Genomic DNA, 25,430 nt, shown 5'->3' with positions numbered 1-25,430 from the left:
GAAGCTCATGTACAAACACCCGAAGAAAGCAGCCTCTAGTGCCCAAGTCCCAGCAGATTCCATAGAATCCCAGCTGGGAGCAAACTTGTCTTCCACGAGGAACCCTCCCAGCAGAGCCAGCAGCATCACACGGTGCCAAGAACACAGCCAGTAGCGGTTAAGTCTATTCCAACTGCACCAGCCTCAATGGAACTCGCCCAGCAGCCACTGAGCATTTTCCTTCATCACAGATGAAAGAACAGCTCTTACACTGCACCAGCCCTGGCCACCTTCTGGCTGAAGTACCAGCATTCCGCAGGCCTAGATTCAGGAGCAAGCATTGTGGAAGGGCACGTGAGCCTGCTTAATCTTTCTATTTTAATTTTTGGGGCGCTCATGTTTTATTGTTTGTAATATATATATATTTAAGCCATTTCATAGTTAGGGAAAGGTTTAAGTATTTGGGTATTTAAATATTGGGACCATAGAGTTGACTTATTTGGTTGCCTTCAAGATCATTGGGCTGGTAGTTAAACTTTTCAGAATTGCATTAAAGCTGGGGCTGGGCCACTCAGTAGACTTTGGAAACTGCAAAGCGAACCAGACTGAACATGCTGTATATTGTTATACAGTGGCGTATTTATGCCATGATGCTATTGTAGTATTTTTCCTGGAGGTACTTTCTTCTGCTGATCAAGCGTATTTATGCTAACGGAAACGTGTTTTATCTTGGCAAAGTTCATTGTTTTGGATAGATTTGAGATATAATGGCTACGTGGGTAAGAAATTGTTGGAGTGGGTATCTTACCTGCCACCCTCGCATGTTAAATCCTTAAAATGCATTTATATACCCTAGTAAGTGCTTGGAATTGCTTTTGCAATCACAAGCACTAACTAGGCTAAACATTTACTTTATATTGTGATATGGGACATATACACATTGGACCTCATTCCGAGTATGGATGTAGTCATGGCGCTATTTGCGCCATGACTACCTCCCATACCGGGTCTGGGTCCGACCTGGTTCAATGGGGACTTACAGGTCCATTCCGACCCTGGAGGGACCGGTAAGTCCCCATTGAAAAATCCATTCCCCATTCCCATTTGAGCCCCCATAGGGCTCAATGGGAATGGGGAAGTAGCTAATAACGGTACCGAAATTTGCAGTACCGTTATTAGCTCTCTCGTCCCTTAGCGGCTCCCCCTAAGGGACCTTGGAATAGGGCACAAAGGGATTACCGGCACCAATTGCCTTAACGGTGCCCTGTATCCCTTTGCGCCCACCTCGGAATGAGGCCCATTGCTTGTAATAACACATCAGTCCAAGACATTATTGTATTTACAACCACAGGTTCTATTCACCCAGCGCAGGACTAGATGTGCCTATATGCCCCACCTTGACACTTAACATTTAAAATGCTGCCTGCACAGAAGTGCATTGCCTAGGGTATACATTTTTGGTAACCACTAAAATGAGTACCAGGGTATTTGCCCCCTTCATCCACTCCAGATGGAGACCTATGTGCACAAGGCCATTGCCCAGCCTTTTGGGGTTGCAAGCATTTGACTTGAAGGATAGCTTACCAGTCTCAGAAGGCGCTTTGCTTGGAAACTACTGGGTCAGAAAAAAACTTTCCTTTACTTTATCCCAGGACTGGATACCAGAACTGGAGAAGCCGACAACCAAACATATCTTTGGGTCCAGTCGGATAGTACATGGGGTACAACAGTTTGTGGAAACCTTTCTGAAAGACCCAACGCTGGTGTCTGTTGAAGCTTTTTCGTGAACTTCCAGCAATGGGCGACGACTGACAGGGACCTGAAATTGTATCCAGTACCAGTATCCCTAAACAGGCCATGCCATGCACAATGCCCCGGTTCCTTCTGTGTTGAGACTTTGCTAGCCAGAAGAAAAAGTGGGAGGGCAGAGGGCTTGATCTAGTGCAGTTGGACTCTTATGCGGCTGCAGTCCTTGCAATCTCCCACTACCTTCTGAAGCGCCTTGGTGTAAAGCGCTCTATAAATAAACAAATCAATCAATCAATGTAGGGACGTCTTTGCTTTTTCTGTACTGCAGGTACCCAAGAAGAGTTTTCAACCTTATAAAACGCTCGCATGGTACAGCCCTGACACTCTCCCCATTGGGAAGATTTTTTGTTTCATTAAAATGACATCTGAATGGGGTCTTCACAATGTCTTCTTTCAAATTGTCAATATTCCAAGGGTGAAAAATGAGAAGTCAGGTGCAGTTACTACTGCAGAGCTAGTGTTCCAGTCATATCCTAGCTCCAATGAGCACTGACAAATGTCCCCACCCCTGAACAGGACAGCCTAGAGGGTGGGGCTATATACCATCACATAGGGTAAAACTGGGATCAGCAAGAATGCTAAGAACACATAGTTCATTCACTGGTTTATTGGGTATTATATACAGGGGATTAATTAAAAAGGCAACTACGAATTTCCAGTACAGAAGAAAAGAGAATTAGTAGAACAAAATAGTCAGGATGGTCCACTCCATCCTGATGGTTGCGGGTGACTCTGAGGTCAAAGTTAGTCTTTAAACTCCTATGGAGGTTGCACTTCCTCCCTCTGCTCGGTTGTTGCTAGCTCACTGGGTAACTAAACTCTTGATTGGTTCTAGGTGCAGCTTTCCATGCCCCCATACCATTCGACTACTGCAGTTTAATGTTCCCAAGTGGCCAGGTTGATGTTCATAGCTGGCAGGGAGCATTAGACATTATTTTAGCCGAGTGACCAAACCTTGGCGACAATACCCTCCTCCACTCTGTACAGACCATACTCTCCCTTAATTTTCCTGGTTACTCCTCCCACCATTTGGGCCTTACAAGGGCTGCACTGCCCTTCCAGAACCTGCCTATTATGCCTCACTAGGCCCTGAACTTCCTGAAATATTCTTGCTCTTAGGTCTCCTTTGCTTCACCACCTCCTCTGATGCTACTACTGGTTCTATCTCCCTACTGGACGTAGTGATCCCTTCCGTTCTTTACCCGGAACTCCTATTACCTCCTTTCTGATCTTGCCCTTTACAAACCATAGCTTCTGATCTCACCACTTTCTGGAATGCCACCGCTGCCTTGTACTCCTTCTGGAGGTTACTGCCTCCTTCCTTCTCACTCCTGCAATAGCCACCACCTTCCTCTCCACCCTGGAGATTATCCCCCCTTTCCCTTCATATCCTGTTTGTACCACCTCCTCTCTCATCACTCTCGATATTCCCTCCTTCCTGCTTCTCTGGTATTACGCACTTTCAATCTATTAAAGCACATTTGTCATACTTCCCTTCTTCTTTACCTTTCAAAACGTTGCAAAACATTTGCTAACTTTCAACTAAGCATTTACCTTGATCATTACAATCTTCTCCCATCTCACCAACCTGGCTTTTGTCCTGGTATTTCTACTGAAACCGGCTTGCTCTCTGTCTCTGACGCTAACCCTCACACTCGCCATCGTAAACTGTCTTCTCTTCTTGTTTTATTTGTCCTCAGCGTGGTCTTTGGTGCGATGGAGCAACTGACACTTCTTTCCACTGTCTCTTCTCTTTGGTTTTCTGACAGTATTCTCTTGTGGTCTCATCCTATCTGAGCGTTCTTTTAAAAGGTACTTGGAAGGGGCCCTTTTCCAGTCTCTCTCACTCTCTTAAAGTGTGCCCCAAAGCTCAGTACCTGCCCTCTTTCTTTTCTCACTCTATACCCCATTTCTTAGCATCACTTATCTTGGTTTTGGCTTTAGGTTCACCTGTATGCCGATCTTCACTTCCTTGTCTTTGTTTGACTCCATTCATCTGTGTGTCTCCTCTTTCCTTATTGCTGTGAAATCTTGGATGGTTTCCTTGCCTTAACCCCAACAAAAAAATAACTAAATATAAACGAAATTCTATTCCTTCCCACTTCTGCTTCTATCCCCTCTTCTCGTACTATTTCACACTTGACACTTTCCCTCTCTTGAGCTTCCCATTGGTCTTTAAGCTTGCAATCATGGTTTTCTTTTTGACTCTTCCTTTTCACTCGTACCCCAGATCAGATCTATTGCCCAATCGTGTCGGTTTCGTCATCTTCTAACTTTTTCCTCCACCAAACTGTAAACTATAGTTCTTTCTCAGCTTATCTATCGTTAATCATTATATATTGGTCTCCCTAACTATGCTATTCTTCCTCTGCACTCAATCCTTCCTCCTTGAGAAATTACAATCTTATCCTTCCTCAGTCTTCTCGTATTTCTCCTTATCTGACCAGTCTTCATTTGCTTAGTCTTAAGAGCATTCATGCCCTGGCCTCACCTTATATATTTGTTCTATAGTCTCTCCGTGCCACCCTGTCTGAGAGCTTCGATTTACCTCTCAGTTTCTTCTCTCCCTCTCCCCCCCTCATTGTGCTGCTTCCAGTTTCTGTTCTTTCAAACTTAGCTTCCATCTCTGGAACGCCCTCCCTCTGGATATTTGATTGCAGTCCCTCTCTCAATCAATTTAAGAAACAACTCAAATCTCATTTGCTTCAGTCTATGTCATCTTAACCTATGTCCGTACATGCCATTTGCCCTGTGAGTTCTTACCTGGTCTTTGTCTTTTTCCTCACTCCCATTTTTTGTACCAATATATTTTGATCATGTCCAGTGCTTTGAATAAAAGTGCTATATAAGCTTGGTAAAAATAAATTCAATTAAATGTGTTACCTCAGCCTGCCTTTCCTCTCTCGTCATCACCTCCTTTCACTCATATTCAGATATTGCTAACTCCTTCCAATCTATCCTGAGCTTACATCCTACATCAATCTCCTTTTGCTGACTGGCTTGTTTAGGTAGCTCTCACCTCGCCCTTGGTGGGACTCTTGTTAAGGCTATGCAGGTGTGGTCCCCAAGTCATGGAGGGCTGGTATGGACTTTTGGTCAGAGTGAGACTGAGAAGACTGGCCAAAACCTATTTTAACCCCAGTGGCCATTTTGAAATTCAGGTGTAGGTCTACTGAACCAAGAAGCGCTGGCTGTCTCTGTAACAAGCCTACCGTTAGGTACAGGTTTGGTAAGAATGATTGAGGGAGCTAGCAGTGTCACAAAAAAGTTGAGGAACTGTGTATCCAGTGTAGGACGGGGTTTGTGGGAGGGAGAAATGTGCAAAAACATGTTTTGAGGGGTTGTGAATGGGCTAGATGGACAGCCAAGCAGGTGGAAATGTCAAAAGAAGACGGTTCTCTGTTTTGCATTAATTTCTCTCAGTTGGTCAGTCAGTTGGGACATTTATATATGGCCTGGTGAAATCAATCACCTCCACTGATCTTAACTCTGCTGCGACCCATACCTAACACCTAACTGAACAGCTGCTTCAATAGGGGCATGACACTTGAAAAATGTGTGCTGTCAGGTTTAGAGTTTTGTAATTTATTACAAAGCCTTGATCCCAAGACTGAAAATCTTTTATGTCTACTAGCCTGAAAATGTCCGATTGATGAACAGTCTGTGGTCCCTAAAGTATGCTACAGGAGTGCACACCCGTAGTCCACTGATACCTCTACTATAACTGCACACTTGTTCTTTGGCATGAAGGGGCAAATCCCATATAGCTACCTACTGTTAAAATAAAATCCTGTAGAAACGGCATAGACCTTTATCAACCATAACATCTACGCATTTAACCTGACATAAAAAAGTGTGAGATTTCCCCAAAATCAGGGGACAATGGGGTTTTTCTTAGTGTTAGCAGAAACCCCAACCCCCTCAGATAGAGCTCCCCCAAGCCGAGATGTCATTCAATCTTTGTGAATGCATGGTGAAACAGATTTTAGTTTTGCTGTAGGGTGATGAAATGAAGAGGTACGTTTTAACTTTAAAAAAAGAACTGTTCTGGAATGCTGAATATGGTTGTAAAATATAGTGGAACGGTTAACTGTAAAAAATAAAAGTAATGACTCTGCTCATGATAGCACCCGCTCACTTTGACCACTATTTTTGTTCTTGTTCACATGCTCTGTGTAGGGTTTAATACTCCAGCATATTTGCAGGCTCAGACTGTGTACACCCAAACAGGTTAGCCAACTCTGGCAACAGGCTTGTGGACCTGAACAAGACCATGACCTTTGAGGTAGACGCCTCAAGGGGTAGTGTTGCCTCCTAGGTTTGTGGTTGGGGTGAAGTGGGGAGGGGCTCTCCCAGATGCTCCTCTAGGTAAGGTGTCCTGTTTTGGAAGATGTTCCTGGTTTTGGATGGCCTTTATGGCGGGACTGTGACTGACTCCTACCCAGTGAACTAGACATAGGGGGAATGCCTCAACTATCCTCCTCATTCGACCTGCAGGTCCATCATCCACTTTCTTGGAGAGGCCCACAGCAACTCTCCGATCTGCTACAGAGCCTGGCAGGGAACTGCTTCACAGTCGCCATGAAAGAAAGGGTTAGTTGGGGAGTAGCGTGGATGTGAGGAGTTGGAAAGTGAGCACTGGTGGTTCCTGGAGGCAGACCAAGGTGGCGGGAGAGGAGCTAAGGAGGGTTGCGTACACCGAAGGGCTGGAGAGAACCTCAAAGTGGAGCTGGGAGTAAGAGTTGGTGAAGAAACCCTCAAGGTGGAGAGATTTGGAAAGGACACCAGGAGATGGTTTGAAAGAGTGAGAGAAAGGTGGTTGACGAAAACAATCTGGAGGAGGTGCTAAGGAACAGCCAGAAAGTCTGGAAGGAGAGATAGAAAGGGTATTGAGACCTTTAGGAGAAAGGGGAAGAGAACCCCAACCAGAAGAGAAGGAAATCCTAGGGGGATGGTGGAGATGAGAAAGGTAAAGAGAAAATGCTTCAAGTCGAACCCCACAACTACCTTGTGTGAACCCAGAGGGTATAGGGGTACAAAGCCATTGGGAAGCATTGAGGAGATGCCGGAGTGGAAGAGTTTCTCTTGTAGAGAAGTCAAGAGGCGCACACGCGATCGGCTTAGGCATGAACGCCTGGTGGTCATTGTGGAGGACAGTTAGGGTCCCTGGAGAGAAAGCAAGGACCCAGAGAACAGGAAGTGACCAGGAATGGGAGGATGAGCTACTAAGCCAACTTAGCTTTCCACCCTGGTGGAGGAAGCTTTGGGGATTTGCCAAATACTAATGGGTCAAGCATGTGGAGGTATGAGGATCTGCAATATCAAGAGCAATCAGGTCTTCCCAGAATCTAGTACAAGAAGCAGAAGATACAGGTTCTTCAGCCCAGGTGACGTTGTGCGATGGACAATTAACTGAGTAACTATAGGTTGATCATCTGGCCAAGGAGGAGAATTGGGTTGAGAGTCTTACTGTTTCACTTAAGAAGTGACCCATGGAAGATTTTCACTGCCTTTAAATTTGGACCGCTCTTGTAAATACCCCCCAAACAAACCTTCTTGTTAACCTACATTTATGATCTGAATCCTGTTGAGCCTACTTGGCTATGTAAACCCATCCATCAGACATTCTGCCACATCTTCTTTAGATTCAGGTTGCAGACCACACCCGGACCATTTTGAACATAGATGCAAGTTCAAAAGAAATGTCCCCATTAAGTACTGGTGATCTATGTGAGGCCAGCTGATCCCACAGCAGAAATTGAATGCACATTCCTGATCCCAGTAATATTTGTGGTCGAAGAAGAATACAATTTTTAATGGAGAATTGAAACATATGCAGGAATCCATAGGTGACCTTTTGAAAGATTTCCATGGGTGATCTTTTCAGAAATTGCAAAATAATTTGTGACAGAAGTGAAGTATTAAGAGTCTCTTTAAAAAAGGTTTATTTACTGCCAGTATACATTTGCTTTGCAACATGTACCGTGTGGGTCAGTGGAGTAAAATACCAAATTAAAACTGAGTGATGGTCAACCTGCTTCATGATCGGGAACAAAGTGTATATGCCTGAGTCCTTTTTTCTCTATGCAAGTAGAACAGATCTTTTAAATCACCCCCTCTGCTATGCAGCAAAGCTACTAACGCACTCCTGGACAGCAGCAGTATGAATACCACAGAAAATGCCGGTGCTCGTGAATACCAAAGTCCTTTTATACAGGCTATACCTTTAAAAAGCACAACTTGCTTGAATGCAACAGTTCTTAAACATTGTCCACAACCTCACTGTCAACATTAAGTTTCTTCTTGTTCTTTCTTACTTCCAGGCACCGAGTGATACCCAGTGCCCCACCCTTTAAGAAACGTATAAAATTGTCCCCAACCAAAGGGCCTAAGGCAAAGAGGTTTGGCTCCTTTGTAGCTTCGTACGTGTAGGGATTGATGTGGACAGGATTGCCCTTACAAGATATTGGCTGATGTGGGATGTGACCTATGCTTTGCCCTTGCTCTTTTAGAAAAAACAGATTAGGGTGGGACCCTATTAAAATTAAGGCCACAGAGATTTTCAAAACCTTTAAGCCAGAAGCACCCTGTATGACACACTTCTTATCGGGCCTTAGGGAAAGCACACAGTGCTCTGGGTAGCTGACATATGTTGAGTGCAGATTGGAGGCTGTTGTGTGCGACTGAGTGCACATCATGTGATAGACCTTATGGTACTCAGGATAGAGATTTTTGGGAAGTTGCTTGAATATGAGACCAGAGTCACTGGCATGTCTGCGGAAAACGTGAATTACTGGGAGCTTATTGTTGTGAGCACAAAGTACTGCATCCGCTGCAGTGAGTCCAGCCCCTACAATCAAAACATGGTCTACATTGCCATTAAATGTTCCTCTGCTAATGGCAACTTCAAAGTCAGGCAAAGAGTGATAAACAAAGGGCAAATCTTCTCCCTCCACTTCCAGTCTGGCTGGAGAATCAAATGTTCCAGTTGCAAGTGCCACACACTCTGCGAAGAGGCAAAATGGCAAGTGGGAGCCATCAGCTGCTCGTTGATATCCGCATACTTCCCAGTTCCTCTTGGTCGCAATCTCCAGCCCACTTTCAATGTCACTGAGTAGTGATTGTGAGGAAGCATGTTTGAGCTCATCTACATCCTGGTTTCGATAAAGTCTTGAAACAGATGTGATATATGTGTTTTCTACAAAGTTCCTTTGGAGGCCCATGATTGTCACATACTGCTTGTAGTAGGAAGCAATTTCTTCAGGTGTGGCCCGGTCACTTTTTGTATTTCTAGAAAGAAAAACAAAGTGTCAGGTTTGCAGGAATTACAGACATAATTCAGGCTGAACTTTAACAAATATGAATACAATTTTATTCATTAGAATATAACTTTCTAACCAAATAATGTTGCATGTAGCATGAGTTAATCCACATGCCATAATGAAAAATTATCTTAGTACTACCAAACATCATTACTATAAGGGTATTGAGTGTGGAACTAGCTTAAGGAAGCAACAGAGCAGTTTACAATCATAGGGTGAAGAACATGTTGAGCAAAGCAGAGAAACAAGTGTGCGGTGAGCTTACAGGGGAGGCGATAGAGCGGGCAGTTTGGAAGCATGGGATCTACAAAACAGTGGGCAGCAACTCACCCAGTCTCAGGTCGGGTGGGCAGTGGAGGGTGTGTGAACCTAGGTGTTAGAGAGGAGCCATTCATTGAAGAGGAGGCTCATGAGCATTAGTTGACAAATGTCAAGTGTATGATCCCCTTTGTTTTGTGGTCTAGCTCAAACATTGGAACAAATAAATGCTATTATCATACACAACAGCACATTGCTACTTCTTGTCCCACAACCTCTTCATCCAATCTAGCTTTCCAAAATCAGCCAATGCCTTATTTGCTAAGGATGGTTCTTAAATTATGTTCAACACTGAAAGATTAGTACCCAGATGCAGGTTTGTGTTGAGTGAAGATCGCCAAGTACAGTCTCTAAGCCTCAGTCTAAATTATTGCAAACACACTGCTGGTAGTGGTGTAGAGTAGACATTATCCAAGTAGCCACTGGAGATCTTCACACAGGAGGAGCTGGTTCTTGAGGGGTGCAATTTAACATACATGGAACAAAAGGCCATGTGTCATGGGGTAGAGTGTTCCAGTATAGAGACACCAGATGGACAAAGGACAATCTGGGAGTGGTACAAGGAGGTTGTGGGATAACGTGCCAACTTATTTAGAGTATTTTTGGTTTAGAGAGATATTTTATGCTATTTTGTGGTTAGGGGTGCAGACTGATCTGTAATATAATTTGTCCAGGCCAGTGGTGCCCAATTAGCACAATAACCAGCCTAGTGTGCAAAGAGAGGGTGGGAGAACATATTTGAGGTTTAACAAGAGCAATGAGGAGGATGTATTCTAGGCATTACAAGCAAAAGGGTGTTAAGGTTTTTGTAGCTTGACATGGGGGTTAGGCTGATCTTTCTTATACTACTGTACTTGAGACCTTCATTTGGACAGATCACTTATTTTCTGAAACAGCCCTTTCCGTAACATCTTTATTTTGGCCCCAAATTACCCATGAAATACTGCCGATGCAGCTGTGCAACCTGTGCTATGCCCCTTTGCTATTCAACTGGGCTTGAAGTACATACACATGCATGCCTTGAGAACATCGCACAAAGGTGCACCGCTCAAGGGTTCAGGCATGCTTTATAGACAGATCATCGTTTCACTAATGTAACAGGTGGAACCATTGCCGGGGGATGGAAAGCAAGCAGCCAAGAATGCTGGATGTTACTTTCAGTGTTGATGCACTCCTTTTGTTTCAGGTCAGTCATTTAATAATGGCAATTAGACAAGAACAGACACAATCCCAATCCAGACTGACATTAATCCGGAAGCATCGGGGTCTCCAACATGTTGTAACATCATCCACAAAGCATATCTTTGTTTCCTGCACATGACCATTGCCCATCAGTCCCCTCCCCCTTCTATAACCATCCCAGCATCCTTCCCTTCTGTTCAGCTTGCAACCAACTCAATCATGATTTGGCCATATGTAGTTCTGTCCACCTAGGATATTGGAAGAGTAAAACTTCTCAATTTCCCTCCATAGCCACCAAATCTTAGGGTGTTTTGCAGGGCATCCTCTGCTTTAAAACCAGTTCCTCAAACTCATCTATCTAGTCCCACCCTCCATTATCCTGGGCATCTCCTTAATGCCACATTTCGTAGCAAGATCACATTTTGCCATGACCAGCACCATAACAATAAAGGGCATTTTGCACTGACTAAAAGTTATATCGCTCCCATATTCCCAGCAGCGAAAAAATGTGGGGTCCATATGCAGTTGCCAGCATACTACCCTGCTAATTTCCATTATTATATCAGCCCAATATTCCTGAAGGACCCTAACACAAGAAGCGTATAAAAAGGTGCCAGTCTACCATTTACATTTCACACAATTCACATTTTCATTTCTGCCCATCTTCTCTAGCCTGTTGGGGAGTAATGACTGTGCAATTTCTTAAAGTAAATTAACCTGAACCCATTACTAATCCTGGTTCCCTTTGGAGCTGGTAGCTTCTAACCGCTTGGCATCAACCAATCCTCACAGATTAGTTTGCCAGGTTCCTTTTTTCGCTGGATCAGGGGTTTCCCAGTAGCGCTCATAATGACCTTGCACTGAACAGATTGATTAGTTAGGAATCATACCTCCAGTTACACATCCCAGCATGGGTGAAGCCTATGAAAGTGTATATAGTAATTTTTTCTGTGATCCCAATGCATGCTGGAATAGAAGATACTGATAAAAGTCCCTGCATTCCATACTAAACCTTTACCGTATCATTACGCATGCTTTCAATAGTCCATCCTGAATGACGTTCACCAGTGTAAATATTCCTTTCTCTGTCCAACAGCAGCCAAGTGACCGCTTATTCAGCTCCAGACCACCAACGGTATTTACTTGCATGCTTAGCACCTCACTTCGATTTCCACATCAGCAATTTCCATGCCTGAGCTACTAGAGCTTGCTCATTACTAGTAATAAATCATAACTTGAGGTATTCAAAATGTTCTCCCCAAGATACAACTCATCACTGATGTTCTTTAATTTTATTTTTTAGTCTGATCAATTAACTGTTTAGGATGACTTTGGTCAAATGACCTCCCTCTTGCCCCCCGGCTGCAAAAATAATCGACTTAGGAAGACTGCACAGAGAGGTCTTACTAAATCAAACTGTAATGCCCCTGCCATACACGAGTGTGCGCAGGTGCTGACAGGCGGGGCAAGCCGGGTATGTGTTGGACTGTGAGTGTGCACGTGAAACATGTGTGTATGCAGGGTGGGGTGTGGGGTTGGGAGAAGCAAAATCCAACAGGCATGTCCTGTTCCCGCTTTCTGGAGGCCGCACAAAAATGACCGAAAGAAATCGGTCTTTTTTATGTGTGACCGTCAGAAAGTGGGAAAATGACATGAACCCTTTATACAGGGATAAACCAAACAACTACTATGCAGTAGGTACTTAAAACTCAGCATGAATATTTTTGCAAGACAAGGTTGACCTAGGGAACGAACTTATTGAGTTCCGAACGGTCATTTATCTGTATTCAAAGATGTGCCAAGTTTGACCACTCCTACATAACCATCAATGGTATGGGAGACCTACATAAGGACATCTTCCAGTTAAATGTGTATAGATTCTCATTTTGGTCTCCTTTGGCCAACCAATGCTATTTGTCCAAATGTATATTTTGGGGAAGCAATCCGCTGTGAAGAGTATTTAAGAGTGGTCCATAGAGTCTGTATTAAAAAAAAAAGAAAAGAAGAATAAAGTTTTGCGTAAATTTCTCCAGGACATGGTCAGTTAACTCAACTCTACATACATTGTATTGGTTCTTGTGTGACTCTGCCAAGCACTCTGCAAAGAAAGCAGGTCTTAAAGTAGTATAAGCTTTCATTTATTGACAAACTCCATTATGGGACAGCGTTAGGTCACTTCATTTATGGTCCTTTTTTAACTCTGCTCATTATTATTAAATCTTAATATGGGTGTATTCAAAATATCCTTTCCAAAGGTAAAAGATTCCACTGATGCTCTGGATTGGTCACACCGACTCCAGCAGATGGTGACTATTTATATGCTCTCAGGGACACATATGACAAAATCAAAGCCTACAGACTTAACGTGGTTGACTATATTTGGTTAATATGTAAAATGTCATTTTGCACAACCCCGCCAACAAGCACATCATATTTTAATGCTTTATTCTTTCATTTTGTTTATCTGAGTAGTAATGGGAAAACAATATTAATATGACCCTGTACCTTTGGTAGCCGAGGGGCTCAGTCACTGCTGATAGTACATTCATAAGTCACAGCAAATTGTTGTAGGGAGAAGGGTGTGGACTAATGAACACACCAGGGAGAGAGCTGTTGCCCCAGCGATGGCCGTTCATATTCACAACCACTTGACAGCAGACTCAGCATAAGTCCTTTGTCGGCAGCCATGAAGTTCTCTTTGCGTTTCAGATATGGTTGGAGAGCAACACTGGTAGACCACAGGTTAAAGCCCTCACCTGGGAAGTGATTGATTCCAGAAGTTATTGGTTTGCTCCTCCTAAGCAAAGATCTCATATTAGAACAGCATGTCAGTATACAGTGTGATGCAGAGGTTCAGAGGCCTACCATGGAGAAATCGATAAACAGTCCTACTCCCGAAGTGGAAAGTTGTAGCACAGAGGATCCCAATTCTGGTGCCCCCAACCTAGTCCCACGAGATTTGTGTGCAGACCACTGCAAACTCATACCATGCCTTTTCAAATTGCTCACCAGTCTTCTCTTTTCCCTTTCAGAAACATCACGCCCATTTACGAAGGAGAGAAAAACCATCAAGATGTATGCCATGAGAAGAGAGTACAAAGTCCACTTAAGCATAATTATGATTGGCTGCAGAAAGTAAAAACACCGCAGAGGGGAGATGAGTACTACAGCGCTGCTGACAATAGGGACAGAGAGACACTGTGCCCCTATGCTGAAATGCTGCCAAGCTCCCGAACATCAGAAGGGAGCTTGCACAACAACCCAAAGGTCCTCTACACCACCAGGGACAAAAATGGGGGAAGGATCCCCTTCCCCGAACAGACTTACTGGGAGACCCATGGAACCAGTTAGCCCCCTTATTATGACTTCTGGAGGAAATTTGTGGAGCAGGTATTGTCCAAGGAGTGAAAGTGGTTCAATTGTGTGAACGGGTGTGGCTGAGTGGTGAGTAGGTAGACATGGTAGTGCAAGGAGTGATTGTGAAATGAATGTTATGGAGTGAAAGGACAGTGTTTGAGTAGTGGTTTGGAGGAAGGAGTAATGGTAGAGAGGGAGGAGGGAGAAGAGAAGGGGTGGTAGTAACAGTGGAATGAGGACTAAAAAAGGATGGAAGCAAAACATGTGGGGATTGAGAACATTGAAGGGATGGAAGAGTTGTGGGAGGAGGGAGGCAGAGCGGACAAAAGAAAAAAGTATCAAAGAGAGAGGTGATAGTAAGCATGTTAGATGAAGCTGAATCAGAGTATTTGTAAGGCACCATCTCATAATTCCATTAGATCACCAACAAGTGGATAGTGTAGGGACAGTTTGAGATGTTCCAGAGGGAGTCAAGACAGCCAGCTTTTAGTTAATCACCTCTAGCACTAGCCAGTTTCAGGCAGTGGGGGGGGGGGGTCAAACTTGAGTAGCACTAACTGGAGTCATGGACGCTGGGGTTAGGGAGGAGGTTCGATACTAGATGTTTAAGAGAGGCCATAGGCCCCACAAAACGTTTCATGAAAACATTTGAACAGCCCCTGAGAGTGGGAGTGATTCCTCAGCCATCTGTCAACAGTAGGTAAAAAGAAATTTGCCCACATATTTCTAGAATTGTTGGTCTAGGAGAAACAGGCCACAGAATGTCAGTCTAAATGTAAGTACAATCTCTGTTTGATCACTAAGGAATAATGCAGGTATGGTTCTTGCACTGTAGAAGGGTACCTTAAGCCAAAATGTAAAGATATTTATTTAATTCAGTCTCCTCTGGGCTGGTTGTTCTTTTAGTTAATGCATATTTTGGGGGGAAATAAAAAATAAACCAGTTTTTGACAGTGGTTGTGCAAGTCTGTATACACAAAATAATTACTTTTCTGTACAGACATTTCCAAAAGATGGCAATTTTATTTTACAGTGCTATGCACAGCTGCAATTTGCTGGATTATAAACACACTCCCTAAATGGTATTAATTTCTTGTGCAACTCTGCCAAAACTGCCCCCAAATCTATTTATTGATAGAATTCCCAGGGAAAACAATACATTTTTGGCACAAAAATGCTTATAGAATTTACCATTCATAACAGAGCGGAGAACATGGGTGCTTTACAATGGGGTGAAAGATTTCGACTTGAAGACCAGATGTTGCAGGGAAAGGTGGAAAGATAAAACCAGGGGCGAAGAAAGGACAAAGTGACTTAAGAACAGGATGGAGAAAAGGCTGAATTAAGGATGGAGGGGTGACGAAAAAGTGCTGTTGGGTTGTCCATGAAGTGTAGGGAGCAAGGAAAACATGGTCCTTCAATAGTGTAGTGCTAAGAAATAGGTTCTTCAGAAAGGAGAGCTTTGAAGTTAGATTCAAATAGTGGTAGAGTTGGAGTAGTACGTAGAGAGAGGAAGAGCATTCCAGAGTAGGGGAGCGAGGCGAGAGACCGGAAATGAGAGGGAACACAGGGGGCTCGAATGGTGGCAAGGAGATGACCCAAGGATGATCTTAACAAGCGTGGATGAGGGCAGGGAGTGAGATGAGCAGAATGAGTGGGGCGGGTCCATGGATAGTTTTGAAGATAATGAAAAGAAGTTTATACTTGGCTCTTTGTTTCATAGATAGCCAGCCAATCCGGAGATGGGCAGAGGAGGTAGAGGTAAAGCGATAAAGGCTAAAAAGTGTGTGCCCCGCGATGTAGAGGACCTTGCCCAAAGGTGAAAAAGCATAGTTGGGAAGGCCATGGGGGAGACTGGCACAGTAGTCTGATGTGGAAAAGAGTGCTGCGTTGAAAATGTGTGAATCCTCTTTGCACTCTTTGTATGGTTTTTTTAGATTAGATTTAGGCAAAGTTAATAATCCCATTGTCACAGTATGTGCGGTTCCGTTAACAAAAAGGAGTCTGAGTTGGAAGATTTTACTGCAGATCCAGTTATGAATAAGAAACATCCATGGAGACAAGATTGGTGCAATACGTATGACGCTGTGGGTAAATATGTGAGGCATAAGGACCTGGCTAAAACTCTAAAAAAAACAAAAAAAAAAAATGGGATAGCAGGTGTCATACCTGGTTACGTATTCATCATGGTTGTTCACTAGGTTGATTATGAGGTTTGAATTCAATATTACGACAGCCTGGGCCAATTTGAATGTGTGGAAAGAACCTGGAGGCGATAATTCATCTTGTAAACATTGCCTCAGTAGAAATGAAACACTCAGGCACTTACTTGTGGAGTGTGAGGCACTTGAGGGTTTGAGTTACTCGTTTTAAGAAATATGTGCTAGATTTGAGAATTTCCCCAAGGGAGATTTTGTGGGAATGATTGTTTGGTACAAGCACGATTGTGCTGCTCATTGCATTATTTCAATTTTTAGGTTGAAATGAATCACCTGCTAGAATTTATACAGGACATATTTAAGCAGTCTAAAGTAAAAACTTTATTTTAGGGAGGAATTACTAATGTGCGGTGATATTAACTTATGTATTTTGAATTCAATTTAATGTAGATTTGAATTGTATTGTTTTTATGGATTTATATGGATTTATTTTGTATGTGTTAAGGTTTATTTTGTTAACCATGTGCCACAAATAAAACACATTTCTTTAAAAAGGACTAAGGAGGAGATTAGGAGTTTAGCAACATTGAAAGGAAGATGAGATTTTTCTGATATTGAGGAGGTTGAGCCTGGCTGCAGAGGTAGATTTGGCGATGACTAGTGAGAAGTTGTGTGATGGGTCGAAGATGACACCAAGGTTACGAACAGAAGCAGTGTAAGGAAGGTAGTCAGAAGAGAAGACAAGATGAGGAGAGGAAGAGATGGCATGTTTGCCTGGGAAGTAGAGGACTTACATTTTAGTGGAGTTGAGCATGAGCGAGTAAGACACCATCCAATATTTGATGGCAGAGAGACAGTTTGAACTTTCTGACAACAACTTGTCGGATAAGGAGTACATGTAAAAGAAGATCGGAGTGTCGTCAGCGAAGAGTTGATAGAAGTCTTAAGTTGGGGTACTCCAATAGCAAGGGGGGTGTGGGGAGGTAAGGCTGTTTCAGGACACCAGAAAATGTCTGGGGGCCAGGTATGAAGCAAACCAAGCGAGGGTCTCATCCCCGATGCGAGGAGAGATAATGTATAGAGAAGGTAGTCAAATAACAAATAGTACTTGTTCTCATGCAAGTTTACCAAATGGTCTTTAAAACCCCCATTTCACACCAGAAGCAAAATGTAGTATTTGGCAGGGACTATGGTGTGGCTAACCACTCATCTGTCGCCTCCCCTTCATATGAACTGGAACTAGAGTTCATGTTTATTTTTTAAAACAGTCAGAATATGTACAGACCTTGTTCACAAAGGTACCCCCTTTCCAAAGTCAAATGCTGTGGTTATGAAGCGTCTATAAGTTTAAGCATACCATGGCAGGTCACTATGGGGGTTTATTAATTTATATTTATTTATTTTAATTCTTGATAACCCGGCAAATCGCCCGCAGGCCTCACGGCGTACACAAAACAATACAAGACAAGGACAATCAGTGAAAACAAAGAAGGTCAGAGAACAAGGAAGGGAGCGACAATCTAGTCAGAAGACTAGGGTGTGTTAAAGAGATGAGTCTTTAGGTTCTTTTTTAAATTAACCAGTGAAGCGGAGCTCTTAAGGTGGAGAGGAACTGAGTTCCATAGAGTTGGCGCAGTGATACTGAAATTGGTTTTTCTGAATTTGACTGAGCGAAAGCGAGGCTGACTAAGCCTGACTTGCTCAGTAGACCTGAGTGATCGACCAGTAAGAGTGGGTATTTTGAAGGATACCCTATGCTTGATGGGAAGGAAGTGGAGTTTCTTCCGGGCTTAGGTGATGGAAAAATGCCTAGGTAGACCAAGAACGGCTCTGACCGCACAGTTTTGAGTGATCTGAAGGGCGGCGATATTGCCAGCAGAGGTGCCTGCTAGAAGACTGTTGCAATATTCCAACCTGGAATTTACAAGGGCAGATGCGAGAAGGGATATATTGCTGACAGATAAGAATGGACGCATTGCGCACAGTTGCCTGTTTATCCAGCCACAGGTTGATCGAGTTTTAGCCACGTGTGGGCGCATAGAGAGTTCAGTGTCAATAGTGATGCCGAGGGTCTTAACGCTTTGGGCCACCAGAATGGAAACATTGGCAATAGTAAATGAAGCATACTCCTTAGAGAGGTTCTTTAACATGTGACTAGATCGAGCAATAAGGATCTCTGTTTTGTCGGCATTCAATGCCATAAGGTTCCGATTCATCCAGGAGTGGATGATGGAGTTGATGGTAGAGATGGCTCTAGAGTCTGTGGGGTTAGAGCGTGAAAGTTCGAGGATGACCTGGGTGTCATCAGCATAGTTGGTATATAAGACACCCAGGTCATCGAGCAACAGAAGCATAGGAAGAATGTAAATATTGAAGAGAGTGGGGGACAGAGAGGATCCCTGGGGAACACCACGTGTGAGCAAAGAAGGTATAGAAGATGAATTTTAGATAACCACACAGGCGTTCCGGGACCGAGAAAAGAGGCTAACCATTGCGTTGTAAATTTTGTGCAGCCAACAAGGGATTGTAATCTCGTTGCCAGTAGTGCGTGGTCGACTAAGTCGAATGGAGCAGAGAGATCTAACAACATCAAAAGGGCGTGATGGCCACGATCGATGATGGTTTTAAGTCTAGCATGGCGGTTCCTGTGCCGCGACAGGCTCGGTAGCCAGACTGACGAGGCCCGAGGATGGCATTGTCATCAATAAATTTCTGTAGATGGAGATAGGCTACACGGTTCATTACCTTCAAAAGGAAGGGCACATTAGTTATTAGGCGATAGTGCTTAGCAAGAAGGGGATCAAGATTAGCTTTCTTGAGCAAAGGTGTAACCCATGCTTCAGTTCGCCGGAACTTGGCCCTCCGTTAAGGACTGATTGATCAGTTTGGTGATCCAGGGACTAATGGTCTCAAGGCATTGTACCAGGAGCCTAGACGGGCAGGCATCACCTTTGCATTAAGTAGGATTCATATTGAGTATGATTGTAGTCACTTCAGATACAGTGCAGGGGGTGAAAGAGAACAAAGGCTTCTTTGTAGAGGCATTGTGCAACAAACAGGGGGAGGACTCGGTAGGTACCCTAGAGGGGGACTGGTCAAGTGCATCGCTGAGAGAATATTTCAATGGAGGAGTTTGTTCAGGCGAGTTGGAGAGCGTAAGGGCAGAAACTGTTAGCGGGGAAGTGACATTAATGTTATTAGAAGAGGACGCACTAGCTTCTAAGTGTGAGGCAATTTTTGCAGAGAAGGCGTCATGAATAGTTTTGACACCAGGGGACATCCTAAGGTGCCTGCACAGTTGTCTGTGTTGGCATTGAATTCTTGAAGAATGGCAAAATGTTCCTTAGTTTTCAATTTAGCTTGATGGATACGATTGCTGTAATAAACAGCTTTTGCCTTAGTGACAGCAGTTTTGAATTTCTTTTCTGTACTCTTATAGGCAGCTAATAGGTTGGGCAAAGGATGTTTTCGCCAGGCACGTTCTGCTGCACGCCTGCAATGTCTTAACGAGAGGATTTCATCAATGAACCAGTATTTGGTGAGAGTTTCGTGTTTAATGAGTTTGATGCTCATAGTGGCTAGTTCCTCAATAATAGAGTCAAGTGCATTTTTCATGTGTTCTGAAATCTCTGAAGAGTTTTCGGATTTAGACAAGTTGCCTAATCTGTCAGTAAGTTCAAGAGATAGTCTTTCAGGAGTGAGTTTTTTAAATGTTCTGGAATTGGTAGGGAGCCTAGATGTGGCATTGAATCTGGGAGATACAGTGGGGAGAGTGATGGTAAAATTAAGTAAAAAGTGGTCCGACCAGGGGCACAGTGAGATGGTGGGGGTGGAGGCTTGGATTTCATGAAATAAGACCCAGTCCAGAATATGACCGCCTGTATGGGTAGGTTCTGTTACCTGCTGAAAAAAGACAATAGAGGACAGAGCAGCAAGCAGTGATTGTGCATTTTTATCAGAAGAGTCGTTGGCCCATAAATTGAAATCGCCCAGGAGAACAACTGGGCTTTTGTTAGTGGTGACATTATTAAGCAGATGTAAAAGTTGTTCTTCAAACATGGGTAGGTTACGAGGAGGACGATAAATAAAAATGAGGGTTAATGTAGTGTTGCTGGAGATCTTGATTTTGGTGATCAATGATTCACAGTCGTCAAGGGGCTCATGTGAGCAAAGATGGTATTGAAGGCTATCTCTCAGAAGGAGGGCAACCTCCCCTTTGACATCCTGGCGATCGGCCCTTAATAAAACATACCCTGGGGCGACAGCCTGAGTGGCCTCACTGGGCTAAGACTCAATGATTGCCATGAGGTCGTAGTGTATTGTGTGAGCAGGTCCTCAACCTCGACTCCATGGGACACCAGGGATCAAGTGTTGAGGAGCGTAGTAGTAAAGGACTGCATAGGCGGCCCTTCTTTGGCGAATAATAGGACGGTCAGATCATTAATTACAGTGTTATCAGACACTGCTGAGCGTCCTTTGATAATAGGACACATCTTAAGTTAGAGACAAGCACTGAACAAGTAATGAAAAATAAAGCACCAGTAAACGGGGATAGCAGAGCATGCATCGACCAAACTGCGGTATAGTGACAACAGTAGAGGTAATATTAATTTGCTTTCAGGTAGGCTGGTAATGGAGAAAAAAAACAAAATATAGATGTGTGGGTGATGGTTCGCTCAGATGGTAGTCTTTCCTGACCCACATCTGGGTCTGGAGCCAGATTGGTACGACTGAAGGAGGTTGTTGGCTTCAATGTGTTGGAGTAGTTGTGAAGGTCGTCCGGGTTCAGTGTTGGTTTTTTGAAATGTCTTAGGATTTGTATGGTCTTGAGGCTGGAGGGGAAGGTGCCTTGAGTTGGGGTACGGGTAGGTCCGGCACTTCTACATCAATTACCTTAAGTAAGATTGACTTTTTTGTCTAAATAATACTAGGCACTGACCTATGAGTATGTACTAATGTGTTGTTTTTTACCTTTGTGCTTTCTTTTTTACTTACCTTGAACCTCCTCCCCTTCACCCCTCCTTATTTCTCTGTGACTACTTCTAATTTAATTTAATTTCATTTTTTGCTTTCATGGTTTGATTCTATATTTGTTTGACTGTTCATCATGATCTCTGATACATGTTTTTCACTGTGAATTTGGCTACACACTTACTAGTTTTATCACCAGCCCTGATTTGAAAAAGACTCTGGTGCATCGAAACACGTGTTATCCAAAAGGGCATTATAATCAATAAATTTCAGTTTCCACAATAAACGTTGTGGCGCAGTTCCTCAAGTGTGGAGCATCTTTTCTTCAACTGTTTTCTGAAGGGGTAGGGTTCAAAAGCCCCTTTTTTGCCCCACACCAACTGCAACACCTTTTTGAATTGTAATACTTAACCAGGCGCATGGAAACGTTTTTTGTAGTTGGTACAAAACAAAACCCCATCAGTGTGGCATAATCTGTTTCTAAAGTAACCCACTCTCTGTGCTGCCTAAATTCTGGTATGGCCCAATATATTTTGAATCGGGAAAAGGATGCCACAAATCTTTTCTCCAAAAGAGGAGACACCACACACGGATTCCAATCCTCAGGACCTAGAAGAGAAGACCTGAGATATAAATGTATTAAATTAGAAAGAATTTCAAAAAAAGAAATTGATAAATTCTGGGAAATCATCTCCCTGAAGAACTATTTAGAAAATGGATTCATACCCCGAGGCCTAAGGATACTGATGTTCCCTGATTTCTCAAAAGATGAGGACAAAGACTTAGCGGAAGACTGGGAAAAGAATCTTAACACTGGCTCTAGTAAAATGCTTGAAATCCTTATTGAACATGCTACAAGGGAACAGAAACTAGCAAAGGAACAAATAGATCCATTACAAAAGAAATTAAAGAAACACAAGCATTAGAGACAACTAAGGAGAAAAATTTCAACAAAATGCACGAAATACTCATGGAATACCAAGATGAGATTAAGATACGAAAAGTACACAAATTCTATCGAGATGAACGAGATTATCGCGAAGACAAGGTTTATACATTTCAAGAAAAATATAATAAACTGTCTAAACTATCTTCTAAGGAAAGTACAGCTAATACTTCACCTGGTAGCTCTGATGTTGGTTCCGAGACTGATAAAGAGGAACCAAGGGAAGCAGATCGGAATACTGAAGGTTCTGGTTTTTTTAACCAGATAAGACGTTACAAAAAAGGAAATAGATTCACCAACACCAAACAAGTCAGTTTTCAGACAATCCCATCAACAAACCCCAAACCAATACTAACCGGAGGAGAGGAAGGAGGGGGGGTTCAAGACAGCAGAAATCCAGATGCTTTAGAGGATCACAGACGTCTGACAAGAGCCAGAGCTCGGCTAGCTACAGGAACGAACCCAGTAACGACCTTGTAATGAACATCTCATCCAAAGAACTAACAGCAGATGAAATTAAACTACTTAATAAAGGCCTATCCTTTGCCCCTACGTGCAGATATGATCAAATTCAAATACAGATTGACCAGTTTAAATTTACAAGGAAATTAAAACTAAAGAAATTCTTTGCTACCCAAGTTCAACAATATCGACCAAGAAAAGAGAAACCGTTGCCAACTCCATTATCCATACAAGATATAGAGAATATCCATCTATTCGAACCCTTGAAGTAGATGATTTGAAACTACATCAAACACTGCATGATCTGAAAATCCAACCTATTAGCATCACTACCCAGGAAATGAAGGCTTGATCCAAATTTACTCCGCAATTTGGCCAAGATAATATGATCGATGCATTCCATAAAGTAGTTCAAATGGAGATTAATAATCTCTTTGAGCGAAAGAACAAGTCAAGCATGAGATTCAAGAACAAAAAGAACAACCTGACTCAAGAAGAGTCCAAAGCTTAGAAAAATCTGCAAATGGACCGATCCATAGTTATTAAGGAAGCTGATAAAGGGGGAAAAATAATTCTAATGGACCGTGCTGATTATATACAAATGGCTGTGAATCATCTAACAACCCCCTTTGTTATGAAGAACTCCGAACAAATCCTACTATGGAAATTAAAAATCAAATAGTTGAGCAAATTCAAAATTGGGAAAGGAAAGGCCTTATCACTGACAGTGAAAGAGCTTATTTAACTGTCTCACATCCTGTGGTCCCAACCATATACTCTTTACCCAAAGTACATAAAACATTCAATAAAATACCGGAGGGAAGAACAATCGTTAGCGGTATTCGTTGGGTCACAGAGAAGATTAGTGAGTTTATTGACAATATCCGAAGCCCACGTGTACCTACAATCAGAGCTTTTTGCAAAGATTCTACTGATGTCATCAAGAAATTACAACTTATCAAATGGGATGAGTGTTACAAACTTGTCACTTGGGATGTCCAAGCTCTATATACCTCGATTAAACACGAGGCAGCTATCGAAACTATAGATTACATTTTTCGTGGGGAATCTGCTTCACATTATCATTACGTGACCACGCTGAAAGAAATGCTGACAATAACTTTGGAGAACAATATTTTTATAATCGACAAAAAATACTTCAAGCAGAAAAAGGGAGTGGCAATGGGTGTTAAATACGCACCGGCCCTTGCAAACCTTTTCATGAGCAAGTTTGAGGACAAATATGTCTACACAGATACAAATGCTAAGGACAAAATCGTGATGTGGACGAGATTTATCGACGATATTTTACTTATCTGGAAAGGTGATGACCAAGAACTACTTGAATTCAGAGATCATCTTAACAACAACACAGAGGGGATTTTTCTTTCAGGACCATCCAGTGACTCTACCTTGGATTTCTTATATCTCACCATATATGTGATGAATGGCAAATTACTGACAAAAACTTTCCGAAAACCAACTGAGGCAAATTCAACCCTCTTTGCAACTAGTTGTCATCAACGAACAGTAATAAAAAACATACCAAAGGGTGAATTTGTGAGAGCCCGTAGAAACTGTGGCAATAGTAATGACTTTAATGAGGAATGTGATTTATTGAAACACAGATTTCATCAGAGATGTTACAACAAGAAATATATAGACATGGCATATGCAAAAGTTGATACCATGAATAGGGATATAACCCTAACACCTACAAATCCTAATCGATCAGAGGAACTCATCAAAGTCAGCTTTATTACAACATTTTCACATGATAACTTTGAAATTAGAAAGATACTAAACAGGAATTGGCATTTGCTCAAACTGGATGATCATCTCAGAGATCATATCGATGAAAAACCCAAACTAATTTTCAAAAAAGCAAAATCTTTGAAAAATATACTCAGCCCATCCCTACTCCCTGATTTTCCAATACCAAGACAAGAACTATGGTTGCCAAAGAAACCGACAGGATTTAGGAAATGTAGATCGTGCAGCATGTGCAAATTAGCACACAACAACACAGAGACTTTTTCGGATTCAAGAGGAACTACTCTCAGGATCAGAGATACCATCACTTGTCGTAGCAAATACATAGTATATGCCATAATATGCACATGTGCATGCGTATACATTGGGAGCACCATGAGAGAACTCAGGTGTAGAATAAGTGAGCATATCTATGCTATGAGCAAATCTGATTCCACATTACCACTTGCACAACATTGGCAAACTAATCATCAATTGGATGATAAAATGAATGTGAGGTTCATCGGATTGAGGCAAGCCTCTCTAGGTGAGAGGGGTGGTAATAGAGAGATTCTCCTTCGCCAGGTGGAAGCTCGCACAATTTGTAAATTTAGAGCAACAGAATTTGGCCTGAACCAAGACCATGAAATGGCGTACTTCCTCTGAGGGGGAAATAATATGAACTTTTTTAAGAAATGCATTCATGTGTTCCTGTTGTTACTTTAACTGTACTACAATGCTATATGTTATTCCTTGTTCTCGACTAGCATTTATAATACTGAAGTATTTTGAACCTTTTGGCTGTGCAGTAAAATTGTCTATATGATTCATTTCATCTAATCTCGGGGATGCAAACACATGACTAGCGTGAATGGTATTGTGTTCAGCCGTGCCCCCATCACCTTTGTCACTTTGTCACTTCATCTACTACTGCAGCTTTGTTCTGCTACCTGACAATATACTTAGATATTTATTGACACATTTTTTTGCCTTTTACCATCACTTTACCCGATAACAACCGTTTATAGTATTTCACCTGACTTTATTGATCATCTGTAGATTTCAGGTTTAACTTTCTTGTTTATTTCCAGCAATGCCGTCTCAGCATGCTAAAACTACAGCCCCATGGGGACCCTTTGTCTATTTCGACGATTCGTATTCACTTTACCATAA

General features: G+C 42.6%; 1 protein-coding gene across 2 annotated transcripts in view; it reads right to left on the bottom strand.

Annotated features, from left to right (window-relative positions):
* Nucleotides 1-7,709: 7,709 nt before the first annotated feature.
* The window catches only part of OSGIN2 (oxidative stress induced growth inhibitor family member 2), a 265,522-nt gene continuing 247,801 nt past the window's right edge, over nucleotides 7,710-25,430 (bottom strand). For both annotated transcript variants that reach the window (XM_069621321.1, XM_069621320.1), the window contains exon 6: nucleotides 7,710-9,078. In XM_069621321.1, coding sequence (XP_069477422.1) covers nucleotides 8,049-9,078 — 1,030 coding nt within the window. In that variant the 3' untranslated portion in view covers nucleotides 7,710-8,048. The remainder of the gene's footprint in view (nucleotides 9,079-25,430) is intronic.

This window comes from Ambystoma mexicanum, chromosome 5q (assembly GCF_040938575.1).
Source record: "Ambystoma mexicanum isolate Mex_15411 chromosome 5q, UKY_AmexF1_1, whole genome shotgun sequence".
Classification (NCBI taxonomy): domain Eukaryota; kingdom Metazoa; phylum Chordata; class Amphibia; order Caudata; family Ambystomatidae; genus Ambystoma; species Ambystoma mexicanum.
This window is presented reverse-complemented; position numbering and strand designations above follow the sequence as displayed.